The following is a 23483-nucleotide window of genomic DNA, read 5'->3' on the forward strand; positions in this document are numbered from 1 at the left end:
GAATTGCAACTTAAATTTATCTTATGGTAATTTGAAAGTTCATATTATATGATTGAAATGTCTTGGTTCATATCACAGGAGCGTGCAAGAGCATCTATATCTTCACCATGCACATCGTTAACCCTACTTCAAACTCCGACACCAGGTATTTGAGTTTGAGAAATTAGTTCAAAAGCCATCTATGCCAGTCAAATTATGTTTTGAGTTTGAGAAATTGTTTTGGCTAGGGCAAGAGGGACTTGGATTTTCTTAATTGGAAATTTGCTTCAACCCCAAGGTACTTCTTCAACTTCTTCAAGAACAAAGACTTACTGTTATCGATGATTCTGTTGCCAAAAACAAGTAGTCTCTTATTCTTGCTTCTTGCCATTGTTCATCTGTTTAATCCATTAGATGTCAGGCTATTGCATGTTAGTTAGATTTGAAGTTCGACAGTTTTTGGAATCTCTGGCACTTGGTTTGATGCACTTATGAGTAGAATTATCTGAAAAAATGGATCACAATGGCAACCAGATACTAACTTGAAGTCTTTGGTTGATGTCATGATAAAAACAAGTGATGAAAGTCATGTATTGTATAGAAGTTTGTGGTTGTAAACTTTCAATTGTTGATTGTTCTTTTGTTTCTTGCGCTTTGTTGTTTTGAACATCCGAAAGAAAATGTAGAGAAGATGATGAAGTTGAATAATATCTCACCTCCGAAAGAAAACGTCGGTTCAGTTGTGGAAGAGAACGAAATATTCTTAAAAAAGGTATGGAAACCTCTCCCTAATAGATGCGCTTTAAAAATCTTGAGGGAAAACCCGAAAAAGAAAACTCAAAAGAGACAATATTTGCTAGCGGTGGTAGGCTTAGGCTGTTACATATCGATACAACCATAATCAGGAGTCTCTTGCACTTCCTTTTCTTTGAAGAATTTGAAAATAACATGAATCACTGCCCCAAGATGAAACCAGTAATCCAATGACCAGAAACATGATACAAACGAAAGATCCAGCCCACCCGACTCACCCTTAGGCTTCCAAAACTTAAACCCCTCTCCTATGGTCTTTTTGAGCTTTTTCTTTTGGATTTCCTTTCAAGAATTTTAAAACGCGTTTGATATGGGAGGTTTCTATGTGTTGTAAATTGTTATAAGGTTCTATTCTTTAGGACTGATTAGTCATATTCTTTGAGACTTTAAGTTTCTCCCGGCTTATATTTTTAGGTTCAACCATTAAGGGTTAATATGCTTAGAATTAATAAAATAGCACTTGAAATTGAGTGACATATTGGTGAGAGCCTTTGTACTGTGATAGTGAGGTATTCACTTGTAACACTTTGTTTATTAGTGATTACTTCTTCTCTTCGAACCACGTAAATATTTTGGTGTCTCTTTTTGTGTAATTTTGTTAATTGGTGTTGTGAGTACATTTGTTCCGCTTTCGGCGCACAACACTATGCTCTTATAAAAAATGTTTCATTCTTCTCCCCAACCGACATGGAATCTTACAATACACCCTTTTCAGAGCCCAGCGTCCTTGCTAGCACTCGTTCTCTTATTCAATCGATGTGGGATCCTCCAATCCACCCCCTTTCAGGGCCCAGCGTTTTTGCTGGTACTCGTTCCCTTCTCCAATTGATGTGGGACTCTTCAATCCACCCCTTTTTGGGGCTCAACGTCCTTGCTGGCATACCGCCTCCTGTCCACACCTTCGGGGCTTAGCCTCCTCGTTGGCACATTACTTAGTGTTTGGCTCTAATACGATTTATAAAAGTCAAAGCCCACTGCTAGCAGATATTGTCTTCTTTAGGTTTTATCTTTCGAGCTTCCCCTCAAAAATTTTAAAACGCATCTACCATGGAGTTTTCCATACCCTTATAAAGAATGCTTCGTTCTCCTCCCCAACCGATGTGAGATCAAAAACATTCTTTACAATATAAGGGTGTGTAAACAATTATCAAAATTACAGCAAATGAAGTGTTTATTTGGGTCAAAAATTTATATGTTACTTTCCATAGTTTGTTGGGATATTTCTATCAGTTATAGTTGAAAAAATTGTTTTCCATTATTGAATATTAGAATTATTAGAATGATATATAATTAATGACTTTCATTTTAAGTAATATTACATTTATTATTAATTTCAAATCATTTTTCACCGTAATAATCTTAAAATATAATCCTATTTTCGAGTTGGTTAGGTTAATCGGGATGTTAAAGATATCTAATACTGAATTATAGTTTACCATATATATCATATTTGATCTTTTATTATTTGTAAGTATTTAGACATTTGCCTTCTATTAGGGCATTGATATTTTATTTTTCATTTATTATATTTTCCATATACTTGTAATTTATTTGATTATAAACAAGGAATTTTCAAACCGTTTAAGTCAATATACAAATTAACTCAATTGTTTTATTTTTCAAAAATTCAACTAACCGAATCAGAAAAAAAAAAAAAAAAAATCCTACTTAAAGCTTGAATTAATCCCGATACCTCCCAAGGAAAATTCCAAATTGGATCCAAAATTGACGGGTTAGTGTGAGCTTATCCATGCGGTTATGCACTCTGTGAATGTTTGATTAATCCACCACACCTAAATAGTGTGAAGTTATTTTATTTATAATCAAATAAATTACAAGTATATGGAAATAATAATAAATGGAAATAACAATAGAAGGAAAGATACCTATGGTAATAAGATATTTGCCTTATAATAAAATATTAAATATAATATATATGGTAAACTATAATTTATTACTAAATATCCTTAACACCCCACCGCAAGCTAAGCGTCGAATTTAAACGAATGTGAAGCTTGAATCTGAAAAATTCAAAGAGGTTGAGAAACACTTTTCATGAAGATGCTAACAACCCGGTTCTTGGCCATCAAAAATTGCAGAGGGATCGCCGCTCAGCGGCGATGCTGCCTTGACTTCGGCGAGAATATGTCTAACCCATGAAGAGGGATTGTCGCTTAGTGACGATGCTGCCTTGGCTCTGGTGAGAATATTTCTAACCCCAAGAAGTAGAAGGGGAAACCTAGAGCAAGGGACAAAGACAATGTTGAAGCCGGAAGAGTCGCCACATTGGGCGAAGGAGCCAATTTTGGCGAGAAGGGCAGTGGGAAGAGTCGCCTCATTGGGCGAAGAAGCCAATTTTGGCAGGAAGGGCGGCGGCAACTTGGTTGGCGAATAGGCCAGTGCGGCACCCAGATTCCGAAGGTAAATCTCTACAAAAGGTTGATAGGTTTAGGTTAGGGTTTATATGAAGGATGAAGGTTGATTGGGAAGAAAATGAGAGAGACTATATTGGCCAAGGGAAAACCGATTGGGTTGGAAAAGGTGAGGTTGTATGTACAGAGTATGACGAAAGGTGATTTGGAGGTCAATAGGGTGGAGCCGAAGAGTAATCAATCGGCTCCAACTACAGCAGCCATGAAGACTGCCCCTGCGACGTCAAAATCAGCAGGGGTGGTGGAGAAGAAGATTAGAGGATTCAAAAGTCATTGAAAAGAAAGGATCGAGGTTGTTAAACCGAGAGGGTTTTGATACCATGTGAATGTTTGATTAATCCACCACACCTAAATGGTGTGAAGTTATCTTATTTATAATCAAATAAATTACAAGGATATGGAAATAATAATAAATGGAAAGATACCTATGGTACCTTATAATAAAATATTAAATATAATATATATGGTAAACTATAATTTATTACTAAATATCCTTCACACTTCGAATAGGAATCCATTTTCTGAAAGATTCTGGCTTTCGTGCTTTAGTGGGTCTTTGAGATCCTTTCGATGACCTATGTTGTGTTGAAGGGATATCTATATGATCTGATTGATTGCGTACAGTTATCGAATTACTATAATATCCCTAAAAAAATAATTTTCAACTACACTACAAAGTGGCTCTTCGTTAAAAGGAACTCCACTAATAGTTTTTATTTATTTATTTATTTATTATTTTGAGTAATGTAATGAGGTTGATATTATTAAATCAAAAATAGAATAATAAATCACATTAATATAATAACGCTATTGGAAAATGATAATAAATGGTATAATAATAATAATAATAATAACAATACAAAATAAAATTAATGAATTCGCATTAATTGCAATCGCCACTGCTATCCTCCATTTCCGCCACCACAACCACCGCCTCCCCCGGAATTCCTCGCCGCTGCAGACAATTCAGGCCGCCGTCTGGGTCTAGTTGGAGAAGAAGACAGGATGGGCAAAATGGTCATTACGTGCTCCTTGAATGTCGGCCAGCCTGGAATCTCAACTTTTTTTTTTCTTTTAATTTAATTTTTTGAAATTATTATGATCGTATACCTTTTAAGCAATGTAAAGTTGCCGGGAGTGTAATATAAGCTTGTCCTCGTGTCGTGTCCGTTTGGATTTTCCATTAATTCAATAAATATATATTATCACAGTTCGTGTTATACAACATGCATGAGGTCTCGAGTTTTCAAATCATGGTATGTAGTATGTCTCTCCTGACCCATCAATGTTGATAGGTATAACATGAGCAGGATTTACATACTGGATAAGAAATGACATGCAAATGTTTTTATATTTTGGTTGCATAAGTTGGTCTCACGGTCCACGTGAGTCCGTTAAGAGCCACGTGGACTAAGCAAATGTAAGACCTCCTAGTGATACCTTGAGAGCAAACCAAAGAAGAGCACCAAACACGTACAACTGACTCAAACGGTTAAAATATCACTAGTTCAATAGAGTCAAACCTAATAATTATACGAATATATATATATATATATATATAGATATATATATTTAACCATTATTAAATAATAAAATTTAATTTCTATTTAATCCTTAAGATTTAAAAAATAATATTTATAAATTCTTTGTTTTTAATCAAATAAAAATTTTCAAAAAAATACTTTTTAACATGGGTATTAAAAACGCTAATAAAATTAGAAAAAATACACGAAAACTCAAGCGAAAAGAATATAATTCAAAAAAATTTGATGATTGAAAAATTCAATCAGCTAAACCCAATTCGTAGAATTTGGGTTAGGTTGGAGTATGAATTTATTTTGATTAGGTCGAGTTCAAATTTAACCTGAAGAATTTGTTTAGGTTGAAAAAAATTACGACCGGAACCATTGAATTGAATTTAAACATGGTTCGAACCAGACTTAATTCAACCGTACAATTGAGTTGAATTTAAACATGGTTCGAATCCGACCTAATCCAATCCGACAATTGAGTTGAATTTAAACATGATTCGAACACGACCTAATCCAACGGGATCGAACGGAGCTAAAAAGAATTAAAAATAGGAAAAAGGAAAGTGCGCTAGAACAAAACAGAGCAGAGTTTAAACGCCTCTGTGCAACCGCCCGTGAGGTTTGTTTTGGTCTCTCTCTGAGCCCGTGACCTTCATCTCCATATCCCCTTTCTCTCTCCTCACTTTCTCTCTCTACATTCCTCCACTATAAATACTCCCGCCATGCCCAATCCTCTCCCCAGAACAACCCCATTTCCATTTCTGTTTCAATTCACCACTGCCAAATCCACTTTCCTTTTCCTCTCCATGGCCGCCCTCTCCTTCCTCTCCTTCCTCTGCCTCTTCTTCTTCCTCTCCCTCTCCTCCGCCGTCCACCACCGCCACCACCACCTCCCATCCCATTTCACCAACTTTCCCTCCTCGGAGGAAACCCTCCGTGCCTGCAAGGCCACACGTTTCCCCAACCAATGCGGATCTTCCCTTTCTCATTCCCCTTCTCTCCCTCCCAATCCCACCACTCTCCAGATCATTCAATCCGCCATCGCCGTCTCCTCCGACGGTCTAGCCTCTGCGAAGTCCATGGTCAAGAAGATTCTCGATTCCTCTACCGATAGTCCGAATCGGACCACCGCTGCTAAGAATTGCCTCGAGGTTCTGCGGTTTTCTGAGTATCGAATTTCTCTTACCAACGATGCTGTTCGGCGAGGTCGAACCAAGGACGCGCGCGCTTGGATGAGCGCGTCTCTTCTCTACCATTACGATTGCTGGTCCGCGCTTAAGTACGCCAACGATACTCAATCTGTGAACAAAACCATGGCGTTTCTTGACTCTCTCATTGGCCTCACCAGCAACGCCCTTAGTATGTTGGCGGCTTACGACATTTCCGGTAACGATACGGCGGCGTGGACGCCGCCGAGGACTGAGCGCGATGGATTCTGGGAAGGTAGTAGCGGCGGATCTGGGTTAGGGTTTAGCGGCGGGTTCCCATCGAAGGTAGATGCTAGCGCGACGGTGTGCAAAGACGGTGCCGGGGGATGTTATAAAACTGTTCAGGAAGCTGTGAACGCGGCGCCGGATAACGCGATGGGGAAGCGATTTGTGATTCATATTAAGGAAGGCGTTTATGATGAAATCGTGAGGGTTCCGTTGGAGAAGAAGAATGTGGTGTTCTTGGGAGATGGGATGGGGAAAACGGTGATCACGGGGTCTTTGAATGTCGGCCAGCCTGGGATTTCCACTTACAACTCTGCCACTGTCGGTGAGTTTTTCTTCTTTTTTCTTCAAATTCTTAGCTTACCTGTCGTTGATAATGCCATCTATTTCAATTTACTTGATCAAACACGCTCTGTTGAACTTTTGCCACTCTGATTTTACCTTTCTAGCTGCCTTCCTTAAAGTTAAAAACAAGTGTTGAGGATCCACTCCACTGTTCTATGATATTGTAGACTGTTGTTTACGGATTCGCTCCCAACAATCCTTCCATCGAATGAAGTACAATGTAGAGTCTATGGAGCCCTCGATCAGCTCCCCTTAATCGAGACTATAGAGCATCTCTTGAGGCCTATGGAGCCTTCGATCAGCTCCCTTTAATCGAGACTATAGAGCCTCTCCTGAGGCCTATGGAGCCCTCGATCAGCTTCCCCTTAATTGAGATTATAGAGCCTCTCCTGAATTAAGGCTCGACTCTTTTTCAAAAGTCCTCAAACAAAGTAGCCTTTCCTGAGGCTTATGGAGCCCTTAAACATCTTTTGCTTAATCGATACTATAGAGCTTCCCCTATGACCTATGAAACTCTTGAACAACCTCTCCTTAATCGAGGCTCACAACTTTTGTTCAAGTCACTTTTGACTGCGAGGCTCACAACTTCTTTGTTGGACATTTGAGGTTCTATTGACATGACTAAGTTAGGGGTATGACTCTGATATCATGTTAGGAATCACGACCCTCCACAATGGTATGATATAAGCTTTCATGGTTTTATTTTTGGGCTTCTCCAAAAGGGCTCGTACCAATAGGGATGTATTTCTTACTTATAAATTAGTGAATGTAATATGGTTGAGCGGAATTGGATCTGAGTAGTATACTGATTAATACTCAAAAGATGTAAAAATGTTGCCCATTTGTTAATACTGATATGTATGTGCAGGAGTTGTTGGTGATGGATTCATGGCCAGTGGTCTGACCATTCAAAACACAGCAGGCCCTGATGCCCATCAGGCTGTGGCGTTTAGATCAGACAGTGATCTCTCAGTGATTCAAGACTGTGAGTTTCTAGGCAACCAAGACACTCTCTATGCTCATTCCCTCCGCCAATTCTACAAATCCTGTAAGATTCAAGGCAACGTAGATTTCATCTTTGGAAACTCAGCTTCCGTCTTCCAGGACTGCGAGATCCTTGTCTGTCCTCGACAGCTCAAGCCCGAGAAAGGCGAGAACAATGCCGTCACTGCTCATGGCAGGACCGACCCGGCTCAAACAACTGGTTTTGTGTTCCAGAACTGTCTCATAAATGGCACTCAGGAGTACATGGCATTGTACTACAGCAAGCCTAAAGTGCACAAGAACTTCTTGGGGAGGCCATGGAAGGAGTACTCGAGGACGGTTTTCATACATTGTAATCTCGAGGCTCTTGTTTCTCCAGCGGGGTGGATGCCGTGGACCGGGGACTTTGCTTTGAAAACTCTTTACTATGGGGAGTTTGAGAACTCTGGGACAGGGTCAATAACCTCGGAACGAGTCGAGTGGAGTAGTCAGATACCAGCACAACATGTTTATAGTTACTCTGTTCAGAATTTCATTCAGGGAGACGAATGGATTCCTTCATCGCAGTCTTCTGAAGAATCAAAAACGATAAATTAGATTTACAGTTCCCTTTGTAATCCCAGACTTCTCTATAAAGTGAAAATAATCCACCACTTATCTCATATGAATATCAAATTAGGATGAACGGCTATCTCTGTTCTTATGATTGAACTGTACATTGAAGTTGATGAGAAAATTAGTTGAAAAGTAAGGGGGAGTGGGTTAAATTGTTAGTTGAAATGTTTGAATTATATGAAGTGGAGGGTCCAAAATGGTGCATAATCGTCAATGTGGTGCATAATTTTCTAGTACACCGTTGTTATTTAGGTAAGAGGTTCAATGGGTTGCTAAGTAAAATATTAAATATCATCAAGAAGTTGAGTCGGGGTCTGCTTAGTATTTTTAGTAGTGAACGTGTGTCGATTATGATAGAGTTTATGATTATGAGTTGGTATGGGAAGGATCTCCAACTATTCCTTAGTTATGAACTTGGTCAAATGAGAGTAATGAACACAAGAATCACCCCCTTTTTTATAATGATGATATTATGGGGCCTACAAAGGAGATGCCTACTAACCCGTATTAAAGAATTTGTCTTAATTCATAGTGTCATAATAGTACGAAGAAATTATAAGTTGGAACCATGATGAGATTGTGTCTCTTCTATCGCAGTCAACCTATACATCTCCTTGGCTATTAGGATCTCTTTTGTATAGTTGATCATTGAGGAGCCGAACGTCAACAACTGATAGCCAATGAGAGCCTCAATGCGGGCCAAATGATGAGGATCCTTGAAGTTCCCAAACTAGAATCCTAATTTGAGCTTGGGTGAATTAGTAGAACTTAGATGCTAGGTTTTCAGAGTCATAGGTTGTTTTAGTAAAATGGATGGACATTTTTTATTTATTTATTTATTTATTTACTTTTTTGCTATGAAGAACGGGTAAGAGATTGGTAGAGATAATGTGAAGAAAAGAATCGCATAAGCTCGTCGTAGGAGCTTCGTCGGAGAACTTGTAAGTTATGGCTTTAAATTTTTAAAATTTTCATTTGTAAGACTCTCTTTGCATAATTGATCACTTTTTGATCACTTTTTAATGCGTGCAAGTAGCTATATTCAGTTTAACTTGTTACGTTATTGTTTATAGAAAAAACTGATACGAGTGATTAAATTAAGATTAGATGAGCATATGAGACGTAACTAGAACCTTTGATATCTTTTTTTTTTTTTTTTTTTTTTTTTTTTGTGCATGTTTTTGTTTATAGGGCCAATGTTCTAAGAACATAATGAATATGAATTATTGAATAACACGAAAAATAGGTAAATCGTGTATACAATAGGGGTGTAATTGATATGTTACATATTTGTATGACGCCTACTTCTCACTTTCATACCTAGTAGGACGTAGGTGCATTTATTGGTGTTGTACACATGCTATGTCAGTACGGTTAGGATGTCTCCAACTATTCTCTAATTGTGATATTGTTAAAACAGAGTAAGGAACCATAGAGTCGGCCGACACAAATGTTGCTTCCTCTTGTGTGGTCTTCACCTTGTGAGACTATCAAGGTTTAGCTTACTATACTTTTAGTTTATTTGTAGCAAAAAAATAGTTTCCAAGATACATGATGCAACATTCTGGCATTGTTAACGAGCTCTAAGAGATTAGCTATTTAGTAGGAGGCTCATTATGTTAAGTGCTTAACACTTAAAAGTTCCCGGTTGAAAATGTAGATCAAATAGAGAAATATTAGTGTCTACTGCTTATATTGTCTTTTTTGGGCTTTCCTTTCGGGATTTTAAAATCGTTAGACTTTTCCTCAAGGTCTTTAAAACGTGTATGCTAAGGAGAGGTTTCCACACCCTTGTAAAGAATCCATCGTTCTCCTCTCCAACCAATGTGAGATCTCACAATCCATCCTCCTTTGGGGGCCAAGCATTCTCTCTAGCACTCGTTTTCCTCTCCAATCGATATGGGATCTCATAGTCTACCCCCTTCAAGGCTAAGCGTCCTTGCTAGCAATCGTTCCCCCTCCAATCAACGTGGGATCTCACAATCTATACCCTTCAAGGCCAAGCATCCTTGCTAGCAATTGTTCCCCTCTCCATCGACATGGGATCTCACAATCTACCCCCTTCGGGGTCAAGTGTCCACGATGACACTTGTTTCTCTCTCCAATTGATGTGGGATCTCACAATGCCCTCTCTTTAGCGGCCCAGTGTACTCGTTAGCACTTGTTCCTCTCTCCAGTCAATGTGGAATCTCAAAATCCACCCCCTTCGGGGCCCAACGTCCTCGCTAGCACACTACCAGGTGTCCACTCCCAGCACATTGTCTGATGTCTGCCTCTGATACCATTTGTAACCGCTAGCAAATATTGTCCTCGAGCTTTCTCTTTCGAATTTTCCCTCAGTTTTTAAAACGCGTTTGTTAGAGAAATGTTTTCACACTCTTATAAAGAATTTTTGGTTCTCCTATCCAACCGATGTTGGATCTCACAATTAATGTGACCTAAGCACTAGTCTGAACAAACTTATGATTTAGCTTTGTAGTGTCCAAGTATGAGAAAGACTTGAGTAATAATTAGAGGCATGCTTAGTTGTCCAGTATAATTTTAGAACCTGCAAGCATGCTACTTTTCAAGTGTTTTTATACTCGTTCATGCTACACGTACTTGTAAGATGATAATTAAACTACAAAACCGAGAAGAAGATAAGAACGAGCGGTAGAAATTTAGAGTTTTTAAATAGATCTACGTACAAACATAACATTACTTTTATGATGCACATACATAATAATTTTGTATGCTTATGATGGGTATGAAAATGAAAGATATAATAAATAAGATTGGTTGGAAAGAAATAATAATGTGGATACTGCATCCATTAGACAAGCACTATCAAAAGACAATGACACTTACAAATGCTACTCACCACATGAAGTGCTCATCCATTTGTGTATTCATCACTTCCAATTGTTGTTGCCCATACCCATCTTCTAATTATTCTCTTATTTTAGATCTTAATTCAAACAAAACAATCTAATCTTTGTTCTTTAATTAATATTTGATATAAAGTATAATTTTGAAATACAAAAGTATTTTTGTTTAGGGCAGTTTAATAGTCTCACGAGAAGAGGGGTTGAGCTAACTATGTAGCTATTATTAATTGTTTTATTAATTGTTACAAATCATGTCTCGATGGCAATACATTGTCGAGTTAGTTTATAAACATGAGAATGTAGCTTTGGTTAAGGCGTAACAATGGAGGGAGTTAGAGTTTAGAGACAAATGACTGAGCCAACAGACAAGGCTTTGGTGTTCGTTATGTCGGGACGTGGACATACCAAGCCGTTGAAATCATCCTTAGAAATTAAGGAAAATGTTAGTGAAGCATGTAATGGAGAAAAATTTTCTAAAAGTGGAGGACAAAAATGATGATATGAGATCAAATTGGACCCCGAAGAGTAAATACAGGGTAGTACCAAGAAAAATTAGTAACTTTGGTTTAGGCCAAACCAGTAAGTGGTCTTACTATTTACTCGGTCGGAAGACTTGTTTAATGTATGATGTCACATGCTCACTGGCCTTTGCACGTGTTATATATGTTTATGTGATATTATGATGTGCTATGATGATGTGATTTGATAAGATATTATGAGGTGTTATGATGATGTTATAATGTTGTGATGATACTCTTATGACAACAAGACAACGATTATGCAACACTTGTTCTAACCCAGCAAACAAGTCAGTCGTGTGAAATTCACAATTCGATCGATGTATGCTCGAGCTTCAGGTCATGTTTGAGAGAAATATTTAAAAAACATGAGCGAGAAAATATGTTGAAAAGAATTTTGAGAAAGCAATGTTATAAGATTAAAGTGAGTAGACAACAACAGTGACTTTAATAGCATATAACCCAAGTAGAAAAATTGAGAACTAGTCATATCCTCCATAGTACGTTTTGGGCATAGGCTTAGTGGGTGTAGACATAATTTTGGTGACCGATCATACACCCTGTATTGATACAACATGAAATAGTAAAGACCCAAAATGTAAATTTGGATTGATGTTTCAGACCGACCTCTTCTATGACTTTGTAGCTTTTTCGAATGCTCTCCCACTTCAACTGGTAGCCAATTTGTATCGGTTATCATTGATTTCAACACAAAAGCACTTTTTAACATTAAACTTTGTAAATGGTCTCTTACAATATGATATCTTAAGTACTTTTCATTCATTACTTATCGATAATGTGTATTCATACCTGTTCATCATTTTCTCACCAAGTTATCGAACCAAATCAGTTCGTACACATTTTTAAGTCACCACTGGTTTAGTGTTGACTTAGATGTAGCGGTGGATAGACTTAAAGTCGAGACCGCTCATTTTTTTATTATATATATATAAAAGACAAAGCAAAATAATACATAGCAACTAGTGCTTCCTTTTTAATTTTGGTTTATTTTAAAAAAACAATTCTTGGCGCACGCGCTCTTTGCCCAGCCGACCCATACACTTTTAAATTCTTTTTTGGTATAAATTAATGGAAAACCTTCCTTTTAAATTACTTTTATACCTTTAGTTTTATATTATTATTTTATTTTATTTCTAGATTTAATATAAAATATGAATGGAAATATACTACATAACAAAATTGATGGGCGTTGAGGATTATCCTTTTTCAAAAGATCCGTTAATAAAAAAATTTAATATCCAAAACTTATATCGATTGTCGCCTACGACCAAGCGACCGTGACCTATGCTCGAGGCTCTGACCCTAGTTGAAGAAGAAAGTTTTAGAAAACGGTTACATACTGAGCAAATACATTTTACGTACATTTCATCTTATGGTCGATTAGAAAATTTGATATAGTTGATAAGTATAAAAAATTAAATCTCTACTTCACATTTGTTATACTAAAACTCGCTACAGCGTTGATTCATGTTCATTCTTTTGCGATGGTTTTGGTCGGGAAGTTATTTATTTATTTATTTTTTCTTTTTGTATTGAAGAAACTTTAATAAGTTTTTAAATTCTTTATGTTAGACGTGAATAAATCTTACCTCTTATGACTATTTACACGGGAGGATCTACTAATAATTTTCCTAAACTTTTTCCACAATTTATTAAGTCATTACAAAAAAAACTAACTCAAATATAAGTCAAGTCAAGTTTATTGACTCGTAATTTTTTTATAAGCTTGACTTTATTCGAGATTCTTCACTCCGAACAACTTCTGTATCTCTGAAAAATTTAATATTTACTATGAGAATATTTACCCATTGCTCTCTATGGTCAATTTTGCTTTGTCTCTAATCCACCCTGTCTTCTTCCAAAGAAATTTCTTCGACTCTTCTCTTCTAAGTTTTCTAGGTAGGATTTCATCACTAGACTTGCAGTTCGGTCTTTCAATTTTGCTTTCTATTAATACAAGTTATTCATAATTTTTTTGGGATATCATCAGTCTCAAGCAAGTTGGATAAACCAATTGGGTATTCGATAGAGCGAGCATGAACAAGTTGGTAATTGTCACCCTTGTTATCATTGGAAACAAGTTTTCTTACGTATTGGTGGTCTTCCTCTAAGCCTCCTTGGTTGAGATGATAAGTTTGATGAAGCCATAACATTTTTTTCTTAGTTTTGCTTCATTGATTTCAGTGTCATGTACTAAGAACTATATATGTGTGAGTCAATAAACTTGACTTAGTAGAAGAAATTACTAACTTATGAAGAAACGTTAGAAGAATTGTGAGTAGTTTTCAAATTGTGGACCAAATTTCGTGATTTAATTAGGAAGATTGTCAGTGACTTGAGAAAGTTTAGGGAACTTAGCACAAGTGTTAAAGTTCTTTTGTTCTAAGAAACTCTCCCCTTAAAGTTGTTCTTTTTGTTTCTTTTATTTGTTTTAATATATTTCGATTGTTGGTCATATCTAACATTTGGTATTAGAGCCAAGATGCTAAAACAAATGTTGTCACCACACAAAGTCGTTGGAAGAGATATGACAACGATAAAAAGCAGAAAGGACGGGAGTATAACACTCCAATACCTATTACTTACAAAGAGTAACTACGTAGCATGGTTGATAAAGATGCTAACTTACAAGCACAAGGCGTGTGGAACGTCATCAAACATGGCAACGTTGAGGAGCGTAAGAGCAGGATGGCTCTTGTGGCCATCTACCAAGCAGTGGCAAAGGACGTCTTTCTCATGTTGGCAGAGAAGGACTTGATAAAGGTAGCATTGGAGACGCAGCAAACACAACATGTGGGTGGAATGTGTCAAAGAAGCAAATATGTAGATCAACTTTAAAAAGTGAGTTCATGGTTATCCGCATGAAGGGCGGTGAGTCAATAGACGATTTTTCCATGAAGTTGACGATGATCGTCTGCAACATCCATTTGTTAGGCGACAAGGTGGAGGAGATCTCTGTTGTTCAGAAGTTCCTCCGTGCTGTCCCTCCGAGATTTATCCAAATTGTTACCTATATTGAGCAATCTGATGATCTTAATAACATGTCAGTTGAGGAAGTTGTTGGTCATCTTAAGGTCCATGAGGTGAGACTTCGTGGCTACGATGATAGAGAGGAGGAGAAACATCTCTGACTGCACATGAGGGGTGGCTCGCATGGACAAAAAGGAAAGATACGACTGATTCTTCCTTTTCCGGTATGAATGGTCTTGGCGGCCACAACAAGGGAAGTTGAGGACGTGGCTGCGGACATGGTGGCAGAGGAGGTCGTGACAATATCTCACAAGTTCATGATAAAGCCAACCCTTTGAAGTACAAGAGAGTATGATCACATGTTACTTTTATGAAAAATACGGGCACTATGCGGTAGAATGCCGCAAGAAGAAGTGCGATGAAGAGGTAAACCTCACACTCCGCAAGATGAAGAGCCCACACTAATGTTGGCCAAGAAAATGCGCAACTTATTGATGCTCAACAAAGAAAAGGTTATGGCGAACCTTCTCACAAAAGAAGAAGACCGAGTGGAGACCAATATGTGGTATCTAGACAATGGAGCAAGCAACCACATGACCAAAAATCAAACAAAATTCAAGGAGCTTAATGAATAGTTCATTGGAAATGTGAAGTTTGGCGATGGATCAATTGTACCGATTTAAGGCAAAGGATCGATCTTGTTCCAATGCAAGAATGACGATTAGCGTCTATTGATCAAGGTATTTATATCCCAAACTTCAAGAGTAATATTATTAGCCTTGGTCAGATTACGGAAGAAAGAAACAGAATGAAGTTAGCTAGCTCGTTCCTCAAGATGTTCAACAAAAATGGAGCCTTATTGATGAAGGAAAAACGATCGCATAACCAACCATACAAGATATTATTGGAGACCAACCAGCCCATCTCTCTATTGATGGCACTCGTAGACCTAGCTTCGCTATGACATGCAAGCCTTGGGCATGTGAACTTTCAGACACTTAAAATGACGGGAGAGAAGAAGATGGCTATAGGGCTATTCAAAATCATAGCCTATTCAAAATCATACACCCAAACTAGCTACGTGAAAGTTACCTAGTCTCGAAACGAGCAAGATTGTTGTTCCTAGCTCAAACTACTTTAGATGCTGAGCGACCACTACAACTGTTTCATGCAGATTTATATGGTTCAGTTACTCCATCATCGATGGTTGGTAACAAGTATTTTCTCTTGTTGACGATTATAGCCATTAGATGTGGGTGTACATGATCAGAGAAAAAGGAGACATATAATGTGTATTCAAGAAGTTCAAAAGACTGACCGAAAACATTAGCTATCTAATGTATCTAAAATTATATGGAATGTTTTTTTTAGCATTTTTAATACTATAATAAATTAAAAAACGCTATGATATTTCTATAGAAACTCTATGATATCGTTTGTTTAACATCACTAAAGTTTATAATTTAACGAATTATTTTTTAAGAAAATTTATGTTTTTCATTCATTTATTTTCACCAGTTTTCTATTCGAACGTACATTTCAGAATTGTACGACAGCTCCAATCCATTTAGGGAATTATTATTGTTGAGTCGAACAAAATGTTGCAATCAAATTCAAATTGCCAACAAGATTATCAATGAATGCATAAAAATCATTATAATTGGGAACAACTCTCAACTCGAGGAGATAGGAAATTCAAACTATTAACTCTTTGGTAAAGTACTTTCAATACACATCCCATTCTCACCATAGCTACCATTAGTGGCCACCACGGTGAGATCCCACATCGATTGGAGAGGAGAACGAGGACGCTAGGCACTGTAAGGAGGTGGATTGTGAAATCTCACATCAGCTGAGGAGGAAAACGAAGTAAGGGTGTAAAAACCTCTCTCTAGTAGACGTGTTTTAAAAACCTTGAAGGGAAATCCGAAAGAGAAAGTCCAAAAAAATAATATCGACTAGCGGTAGGCTTGAGCGGGTTACAACCACCCACCTTCACCTACTAGTCCTTTAGTCCTTCAATCTTGAACGACTTTTCTGAATTTTCATCCCAACTGTCGTTGGAGATGTAATGGGTCTCCCTTTCAAGATAAGAATAAGATTAATCTTTGAAAGCTCCTTTATAGCCAACTTGACTTTCAATTTTTTTTTCAATTTGTAAACTATCACAATATATGAAGCAAGCCTAATGTCCTCTCTGGGTTTTCCCTTTCGGGTTTCCTCTCAAGGTTTTTAAAACGCATCTATTAGGGAGAGGCTTCCACACCCTTATAAGATATTTTTCGTTTTCTTCTCCAATTGATGTGGATCTCACAATCCACTCCCCTTGGGAGCCCCCAGCGTCCTCGGTAGCATACTGCTTGGTGTTAGCTCTGATACCATTTGTAACAGCCCAAGCCCAAGCCCACCGCTAACAAATATTGTCCTCTTTGGGCTTTTCCTTTTGAGTTTCCCCTCAAGGTTTTTTAAAAGCATCTACTAGGAAAAGTGTCTACACCCTTATAAGAAATTTTTCGTTCCCCTCTCCAACCAATGTAGGATCTCACAATCCAGCCCTCTTGGGAACCCCAGCGTCCTCGCTGACACATTACCTGGTGCTGGCTTTGATACCATTTGTAACAGCTCAAGCCCACCGTTAGCCAATATTGTCCTTTTTGGGTTTTCCCTTTCAAACTTCCTATCAAGGTTTTTAAAACGCATCTACTAGGGTTTTTAAAATGCATCTACTAGGGAGAGACTTCCACACCCTTATAAAAAATGTTTCATTCTCACAAAAATACATGGCAGAATATTGAATTTCTATGTAATGACCTATGAGGATGAATGATAAGAAGATTAAGAAAACATAACTTAATGAACAAAAGAACCTTAATGAGAAAAGTAGCAAAGGAGTAAGTATTACTTTTACTGAAAATTGAAAGTACTCTCTGAGAATTGTATTACAACACATACCTAACAGATGAACTTCTAGGACCCCTGAGTTTTGTTCTACACTACCAAAACTCGGGAAAAATCGACATCCCTACCCCCACGTCCCTCCCTCCCTCCCTCCTGTCCTCAGCCGAGGAAATGTAACACAAATTACTCTGATAGAATCAGCAAAAACTGTTGACTTAGCAACAAAATTCAGCATAAGAAAATGGAGAAAAACTGTATGGGACAAATCAAATCCCAAAATTGTTAGAAGTATCCTAAGATATTCTCAAACGAAATGATGAGTAGGGTAATCATACTCATATCCATTGTAGTCATAATAGAGCCTCTCCCCTTTAGCAATATCCTGAATAGCAACCAAAATGACCCGGCATTCGCCGTTAATATTGTATCTCACACATTTACAGTTCTGTTTCTTCTTACCTTCTCTGCACAAAAATGGAATTTATGTTTTGAGCATCATGAATTTGATTCTCGGAAATATTGGAAAAAGTAAAAGAGGAAACAAACTAAACATACGATTAAAGTTTTAAGAAACTAGTTCTTAGTAAGCTATCAAGATATGGCCATGAGGTGAACTACTTAGATACGTGCATGTAGACAAAGCTGATATGATTGAGCGATTAGATACATTTTTAAAATGTGATAGACTTGGCCAACTTACGGAGAATGATTATTTATTCCATTAATAAACCGAGCGATGTTGCCACGTTTGTCGGGGCAGATGACAAGACTCCTAGATGGATCTTTTGCTGAAAGAAGGGTCATCATACTATCACAATCGTCGTGTTCACGGTTTTTAAGATAATCCACGTCACCAGTATATTCGGCAATAAACGTCATATCCTTAATTTGATCATCCGCTTCTACCGTAAATCTACATCATAAATTATGTGTGGACTTACTCAATATAGATGTTGGAAGCAAATGACAATATGGTCAAGGAGTTAAAGATAAAGTTACCCTTCACATGAATCAAAAACAACCAAAAGGGGAGGGCATTCGCCTCTTCTGCTCATGGCTCTGCAGAGTTCCAAGGTCTCAGTGTCCTCTTTGGAAAGAACCTAAAATAGAAGGCAGGTAACATAATCTATGACCATTCCACTATTAAGAACAAAAAAGATTCCAACTAGAAAATGTTTTCAAATGGTTCCAAGTTTTTAAACCTGCATTCCACCATCTTCAAACTCTGCCTGGTTAGCAGATCTTGATGCCATGCCCGGCACGTAAGTCAAATCATCACTAAACTCCATTTTCAATGTTGTTAAAGCAGTAGCAAGTGAACCCATCTGTTTCAATCTGCGATCAGGATCTTCACTTGGACGAAATGGTAGTAATCTTCTCCTTTTCTTCTGCCACACCAATGGCCGTAATCGTCTCCTACGCTTTATAGCTTCAGTTCATGATGCCATTTGTATAATATTAAAATTATGAATCCATGAATAACTTTTGATGCAAGGAATATTAAAAGAAAATCGTCCAACATGAATTGATCAGTTCAGGAACAAACACCTATGGTATAGAAAAGTTTCAGCAGAGAACATGGAAGAACTAAATTTTAATGCCAAATGGTCTCAAATCCAGAAAATCTCATAGAATACCAACATGAAATGATCACCTCAAGAACACATTTGGTATAGAGAAGTTTCAAGAGAAAACCTCTAGACGATTTACTGCTGTCAAATGGTCTTCATAAAAAAGAAAAAATCGTTGGAGATTAGTGAAATTACAAATAATTCAGGATTTTTTTTTTTTTTTTTTTGACCATACTTGAGGGTAGGATTCAAATCTCTGACTTTTTGGTTGAAATTGTAATGCCTAAACATATGTCATAAGATATGTGTGAGATCCAACCTCGGTTGGGGAGGAGAACGAAATATTCTTTATAAGGGTGTGGAAACTTCCCCCTAGCAGATGCGTTTTAAAAACCTTGAGGGGACGCTCGAAAGGAAAAGCCCAAGGAGGACAATATCTGCCAGTGGTGAGCTTGGGTTGTTATAAATGGCAACAGAGCCAGACACGGGGCAATGTGTCAACGAGGAGGCTAAGCCCCAAAGAGTGGTGGACACAAGACGATGTGCCAGCAAGGACGCTGGCCTCGAAGGGGGTAGATTGGGGGAGTCCCATATTGATTGGCAAAGGGAACGAGTGTCAGCGAGAATGCAAGGTCCTAAAGGAAAGCGGATTGTGAAATCCCACATCGGTCCGGGAGAAGAATGAAATATTCTTTATAAGGGCGTAGAAACCTCCATCCTAGTAGATGCGTTTTAAAAACCTTGAGGGGAAGCCTGAAAGGGAAAACCCAAATAAGACAATATCTGCTAGCGGTGAGCTTGGACTATTACAGTATGTTGTCACATATATGCTCAGTAATATCTATAAATGTTCTTACAAAATCAAGTATGGTTGTCAAATATATGATATGAGTATGACATCCCAAATATATGTCATAAGATTTTATTTGTACTTTCCGTATCTATCTTATCTGAAATGCTAGCTCTCACACACATCTTATAGAGCATAACATTTAGCATGTATCCTTATCAAGCAACTAGATTTCAAGAAACCACAAAAATCATGTTAACTCCTTGATAGGTAAAGGCTCATTGATGTCCACTAAGAATTTTTATGCCTCACAACTCGATCATTTAATGAAGTACAAGGAAGAATATGAGATGATTTTTCTTCTCTTTCGATTTCATCAGGATATCATAGAATTTCACTTCAAGAATCACATCTGTAGCAGTAAACTAAACAGCTAAAATTGGTTGAGAAGGAATAATGTATACATCAAGCATGATAATTGAGCAGATTTGTATAAAGCATATCATAACATTGCCCCACATTATTGAAAATAAAAACTCATTTGCCAGTAGTTCCACTATGTTATATAATGCTTGAAATTCTAAAGCATTTTCTGAGGACAATAGCATAAAATATAAGAATGAATACCAGAAGGGCCACGATCATGACCAAGATTATGATGCAGACATAATATGATATCAATTTTGAATACTGTAGTGAAGAATTTACCTTGAGCAGACAGATATGGGACTTCTTCGTCATTACATTTCTGAATTCCGAAAAAATCGATAATCTTCTTCTGAGAAAAGCCTACAAGCGAAACAAAAAGAATGAAGAAAGGAATCGGAACACAATGACATTCCGAAAATCACAAACTCCAAGAAATTCACAGAAAATGGGAGAATCAACAAATTCGTGAGCATCCTTACTTCTTACTCTTCTTTGGCCACAGCATTTGGGGCAAAGCCAGGATCCAATCGGGACCCTAACGACGATCGGACTAACACATTTCATATGAAACCCCTTGTCGCATTTGTCGCACAACAGCAGCTCATCATCCCGGTCGCCGGAGCCACATTCCTCGCACCTGACGTCATCGTAATCGTCCCGTTCGAGAACCACATGCTTGGCCTTGGCCATTACCTCCGCCATTGGCTTCAGCTTCCTCGGCGGAGGGGATGTCGAGGAAGGTCGGTGCGGAGCGTGTGTCCGACGGAGCGAGGCGCTGCAGCGGATAAGGCGCTGGGAGGAGGCGGCGGTGGCGGAGGAGGAGGAGAAAGCCGGAGTCATGAGGAAGAGGAGAGATTCGCAATAGGCAGAATTGGGAGAGGATAAAAGGTGGAAGGGAGGAAAACGGATTGGTGTAGGCAGCTCTGGTGTGGGTGTGCAGAAAGGTGCATGGAGGAAGACGATAATGGCGGAATTTGTTAGCTCTCTGTCTTCCCGAAATGGCCTCTACGGCGAAAGGGGAGTGCCCGCAACGTTGCGCTGAGGTGGAACATTTCCATTGGATTGCTCTATTATACGCCTTGTGGTGCGCACGGAATTTGATGCCCAAATCAACAACCGGGCCTTGTTCGGGTCGACTCAACTAACTACAAAATAATTCGAGTAAGTTTACTACCCAACTCAACCTTCTATTTTCAAGTTCGGTTAGGTTGTGTAACCTACCTGATATGAACCAAGGGACATCAATCCTACAATATACTTTAATGAAGATACGAAGAAAATATTGTTGAAATTATAAAAAGATATTTCAATTCAAGCCATATTGAAGAAGAATGAAGTTTCATGTGATAAATTTTGGGTGGATTACAATTTAGAGTTATTGTATTTCATTAATGTATTTTAAGAGTTTTTATTTACTTTAGGTTACAATTATATAATGATTAATTATAGTCATTAAGTAGGAATGTAACACTCTTGAAATGCCTTTATTAGTTTATAAAATATGCATTTATGCTCTTCTTTAGCCAATGGCTAAGTTTCTTTGCAATTTTATGTAGTTTAGGTTGCATGTAGAATCATTCAAGCTGGACATGATCAATCTTGCTTGTGAAGTGATTCGAATTTCAAGCAAGTGTTCTTGCCTTGAGATATTTAATCAACAAGAATCATTCAAGCTAGACATGATCGATCTTGCTTATGGAGTGATTCGAATCTCAAATAATGTTTTTGCCTTGAGATATTCGATCAACAAGGTAATCCGAATCTTACTCCCCTTGTAGTGGTTCTTTATCTTATCACTACCCATCTGAAATAACTCGAGTAGACTTTATGAACCAATTTAACCCTCTATTTTTAAATTCGGTTAGGTTGTGTCAACCAACTCGGGTAGAGTTTAGGACCCAATTCAACCCTCTATTTCTAAGTTCGGTTAGGTTGTGTGAACCCAACCAACTTAAAATAACAGAGTAGAGCCTACGATTCAACCCAACTCTCTATTTTCAAGTTCGGTTAGGTTGTGAGTTCTTTATTTTTTTTAATTATTTAAAAAATCATACTTATTTGGTACATATTCAAATATCAAACATTTACGAGTTACAACGCATTGGTTATGAGCCTGAAATATTCTTATTTTTTTAAAGTTAGAATAGTTTTGGACATGGAAACAAAGAATTATCTTTTTCAGGCATTGATTTGTTCCATTCTTGAAACAGTTCTCAAGAGAGACATCCGGCGATGTAACGACCCGAAATTTTCTACTTAATTTAAGGTCGCTACTGGATATATACCATAAATATTGAATGTAGAAGATTCATTTAAATTCCATAAAACATAATCTTTCTCTTAAAACACAGTCATGACTTACGTGTTTCAAAAACACCTTTAAAGGACACAACAAATGGCTAGAAAATAAACCATTAAATTAAAAATATTATATTCTAGTCTAAGTCTAAGAAACTAAATACCATTACCCTATGCATGTGTCATGGTCTCGAATTGCGATATCGTCGTGAGCCGTACAAGAATGTCTTGTCTTAACCTGAAAAATCTAGTAGCGCATGGCTGGAGTATTTAAATAAATACTCCGTAAGTGACCCCACTATTGAGGGTTAAATGCAAGAATATGCGAATGCAATAACAGGACCTATCCGTTCAATCTATTTTCCTACAGTACTGTCCTAACGGGTAACTTGGATGTGTACCATATATTCTACACACAGGTCATACGTGCGAGTATGGACAGTCAGTTCGCACACCGCTGGGCCACTTTCCTTGTCGGGCGAGCATACTCTGGGAGCTCCTTAGGCCAGGCACTCGTTAGAACTAGTAACCTCCACGGCAGCATTATGTAAAACAAAATGATCATACCCCTGCCGGCAACATTATGTAAAACATAATGATCGTACCCTTGCCGGCAGCATTTTGTAAAACATATTGATAGTACTCCTGCCCATCGTGATGAAATAGGGATATCCCTCAATGCATGAGCACACATAATGCATGAGGTCCCAGTATGTTTCCATTTTCGACATTATTAAATATAACCCGCTATCATTTTACATTCATATCATATTTTTTCTCATTTTTCAATTCTCATATCAAGCATAATTCTAATGGAGTTATTTCATTTATCGTGATACCATGTCATTCATAACCTATTGTATGCATACAATTTAGAAAACATAACATAACGCTCCATGCTTTTAACATGTCATTTCATAACGTGCAATTCATACAATAATTACCTCAATGGTCAAACAAAACAATCTAAACGTAACATATCACATCA

General features: G+C 37.7%; 2 protein-coding genes across 4 annotated transcripts; one reads left to right on the forward strand and one right to left on the reverse strand.

Annotated features, from left to right (window-relative positions):
- Positions 1–5386: 5386 nt before the first annotated feature.
- LOC111470304 (probable pectinesterase/pectinesterase inhibitor 51) lies at positions 5387–8231 on the forward strand. Its single transcript, XM_023115853.1, has 2 exons — positions 5387–6514; positions 7403–8231. Exons 1-2 carry the CDS (start codon positions 5479–5481, stop codon positions 8113–8115), a joined length of 1749 nt encoding a protein of 582 aa, XP_022971621.1. The 5' UTR covers positions 5387–5478; the 3' UTR covers positions 8116–8231.
- Positions 8232–17377: 9146 nt separating this feature from the next.
- LOC111470402 (probable Histone-lysine N-methyltransferase ATXR5) lies at positions 17378–21223 on the reverse strand. Of its 3 annotated transcripts, XM_023115965.1 has the most exons (7): positions 20677–21223; positions 20477–20557; positions 18610–18836; positions 18407–18507; positions 18108–18320; positions 17743–17871; positions 17378–17595 (listed from the first exon to the last, which is right to left on the reverse strand). In XM_023115965.1, the coding sequence occupies exons 1-7, from the start codon at positions 21035–21037 to the stop codon at positions 17532–17534; spliced, it is 1176 nt and encodes a 391-aa protein (XP_022971733.1). In that variant the 5' UTR covers positions 21038–21223; the 3' UTR covers positions 17378–17531. The 3 variants fall into 3 exon arrangements, with proteins under 3 accessions (XP_022971733.1, XP_022971734.1, XP_022971735.1); XM_023115966.1 differs by having other exon boundaries at positions 17378–17871; XM_023115967.1 differs by lacking the exon at positions 17378–17595 and having other exon boundaries at positions 17777–17866.
- Positions 21224–23483: the final 2260 nt, after the last annotated feature.

Source organism: Cucurbita maxima, unplaced genomic scaffold (assembly GCF_002738345.1).
Source record: "Cucurbita maxima cultivar Rimu unplaced genomic scaffold, Cmax_1.0 Cma_Scf00044, whole genome shotgun sequence".
Lineage (NCBI taxonomy): Eukaryota > Viridiplantae > Streptophyta > Magnoliopsida > Cucurbitales > Cucurbitaceae > Cucurbita > Cucurbita maxima.

Excerpts from the sequence above, each read along its gene's own strand:
- LOC111470304 (XM_023115853.1), top strand. The coding sequence starts at position 5,479 with ATGCCCAATCCTCTCCCCAGAACAACCCCATTTCCATTTCTGTTTCAA. Across the intron at positions 6,515-7,402 it reads TTACAACTCTGCCACTGTCG|GAGTTGTTGGTGATGGATTC; the intron begins GTGAGTTTTTCT and ends ATGTATGTGCAG.
- LOC111470402 (XM_023115965.1), bottom strand. The coding sequence starts at position 21,037 with ATGACTCCGGCTTTCTCCTCCTCCTCCGCCACCGCCGCCTCCTCCCAG. Across the intron at positions 18,508-18,609 it reads TTGAAGATGGTGGAATGCAG|GTTCTTTCCAAAGAGGACAC; the intron begins GTTTAAAAACTT and ends CTTCTATTTTAG. Across the intron at positions 17,872-18,107 it reads GGAATAAATAATCATTCTCC|AGAAGGTAAGAAGAAACAGA; the intron begins GTAAGTTGGCCA and ends ATTTTTGTGCAG.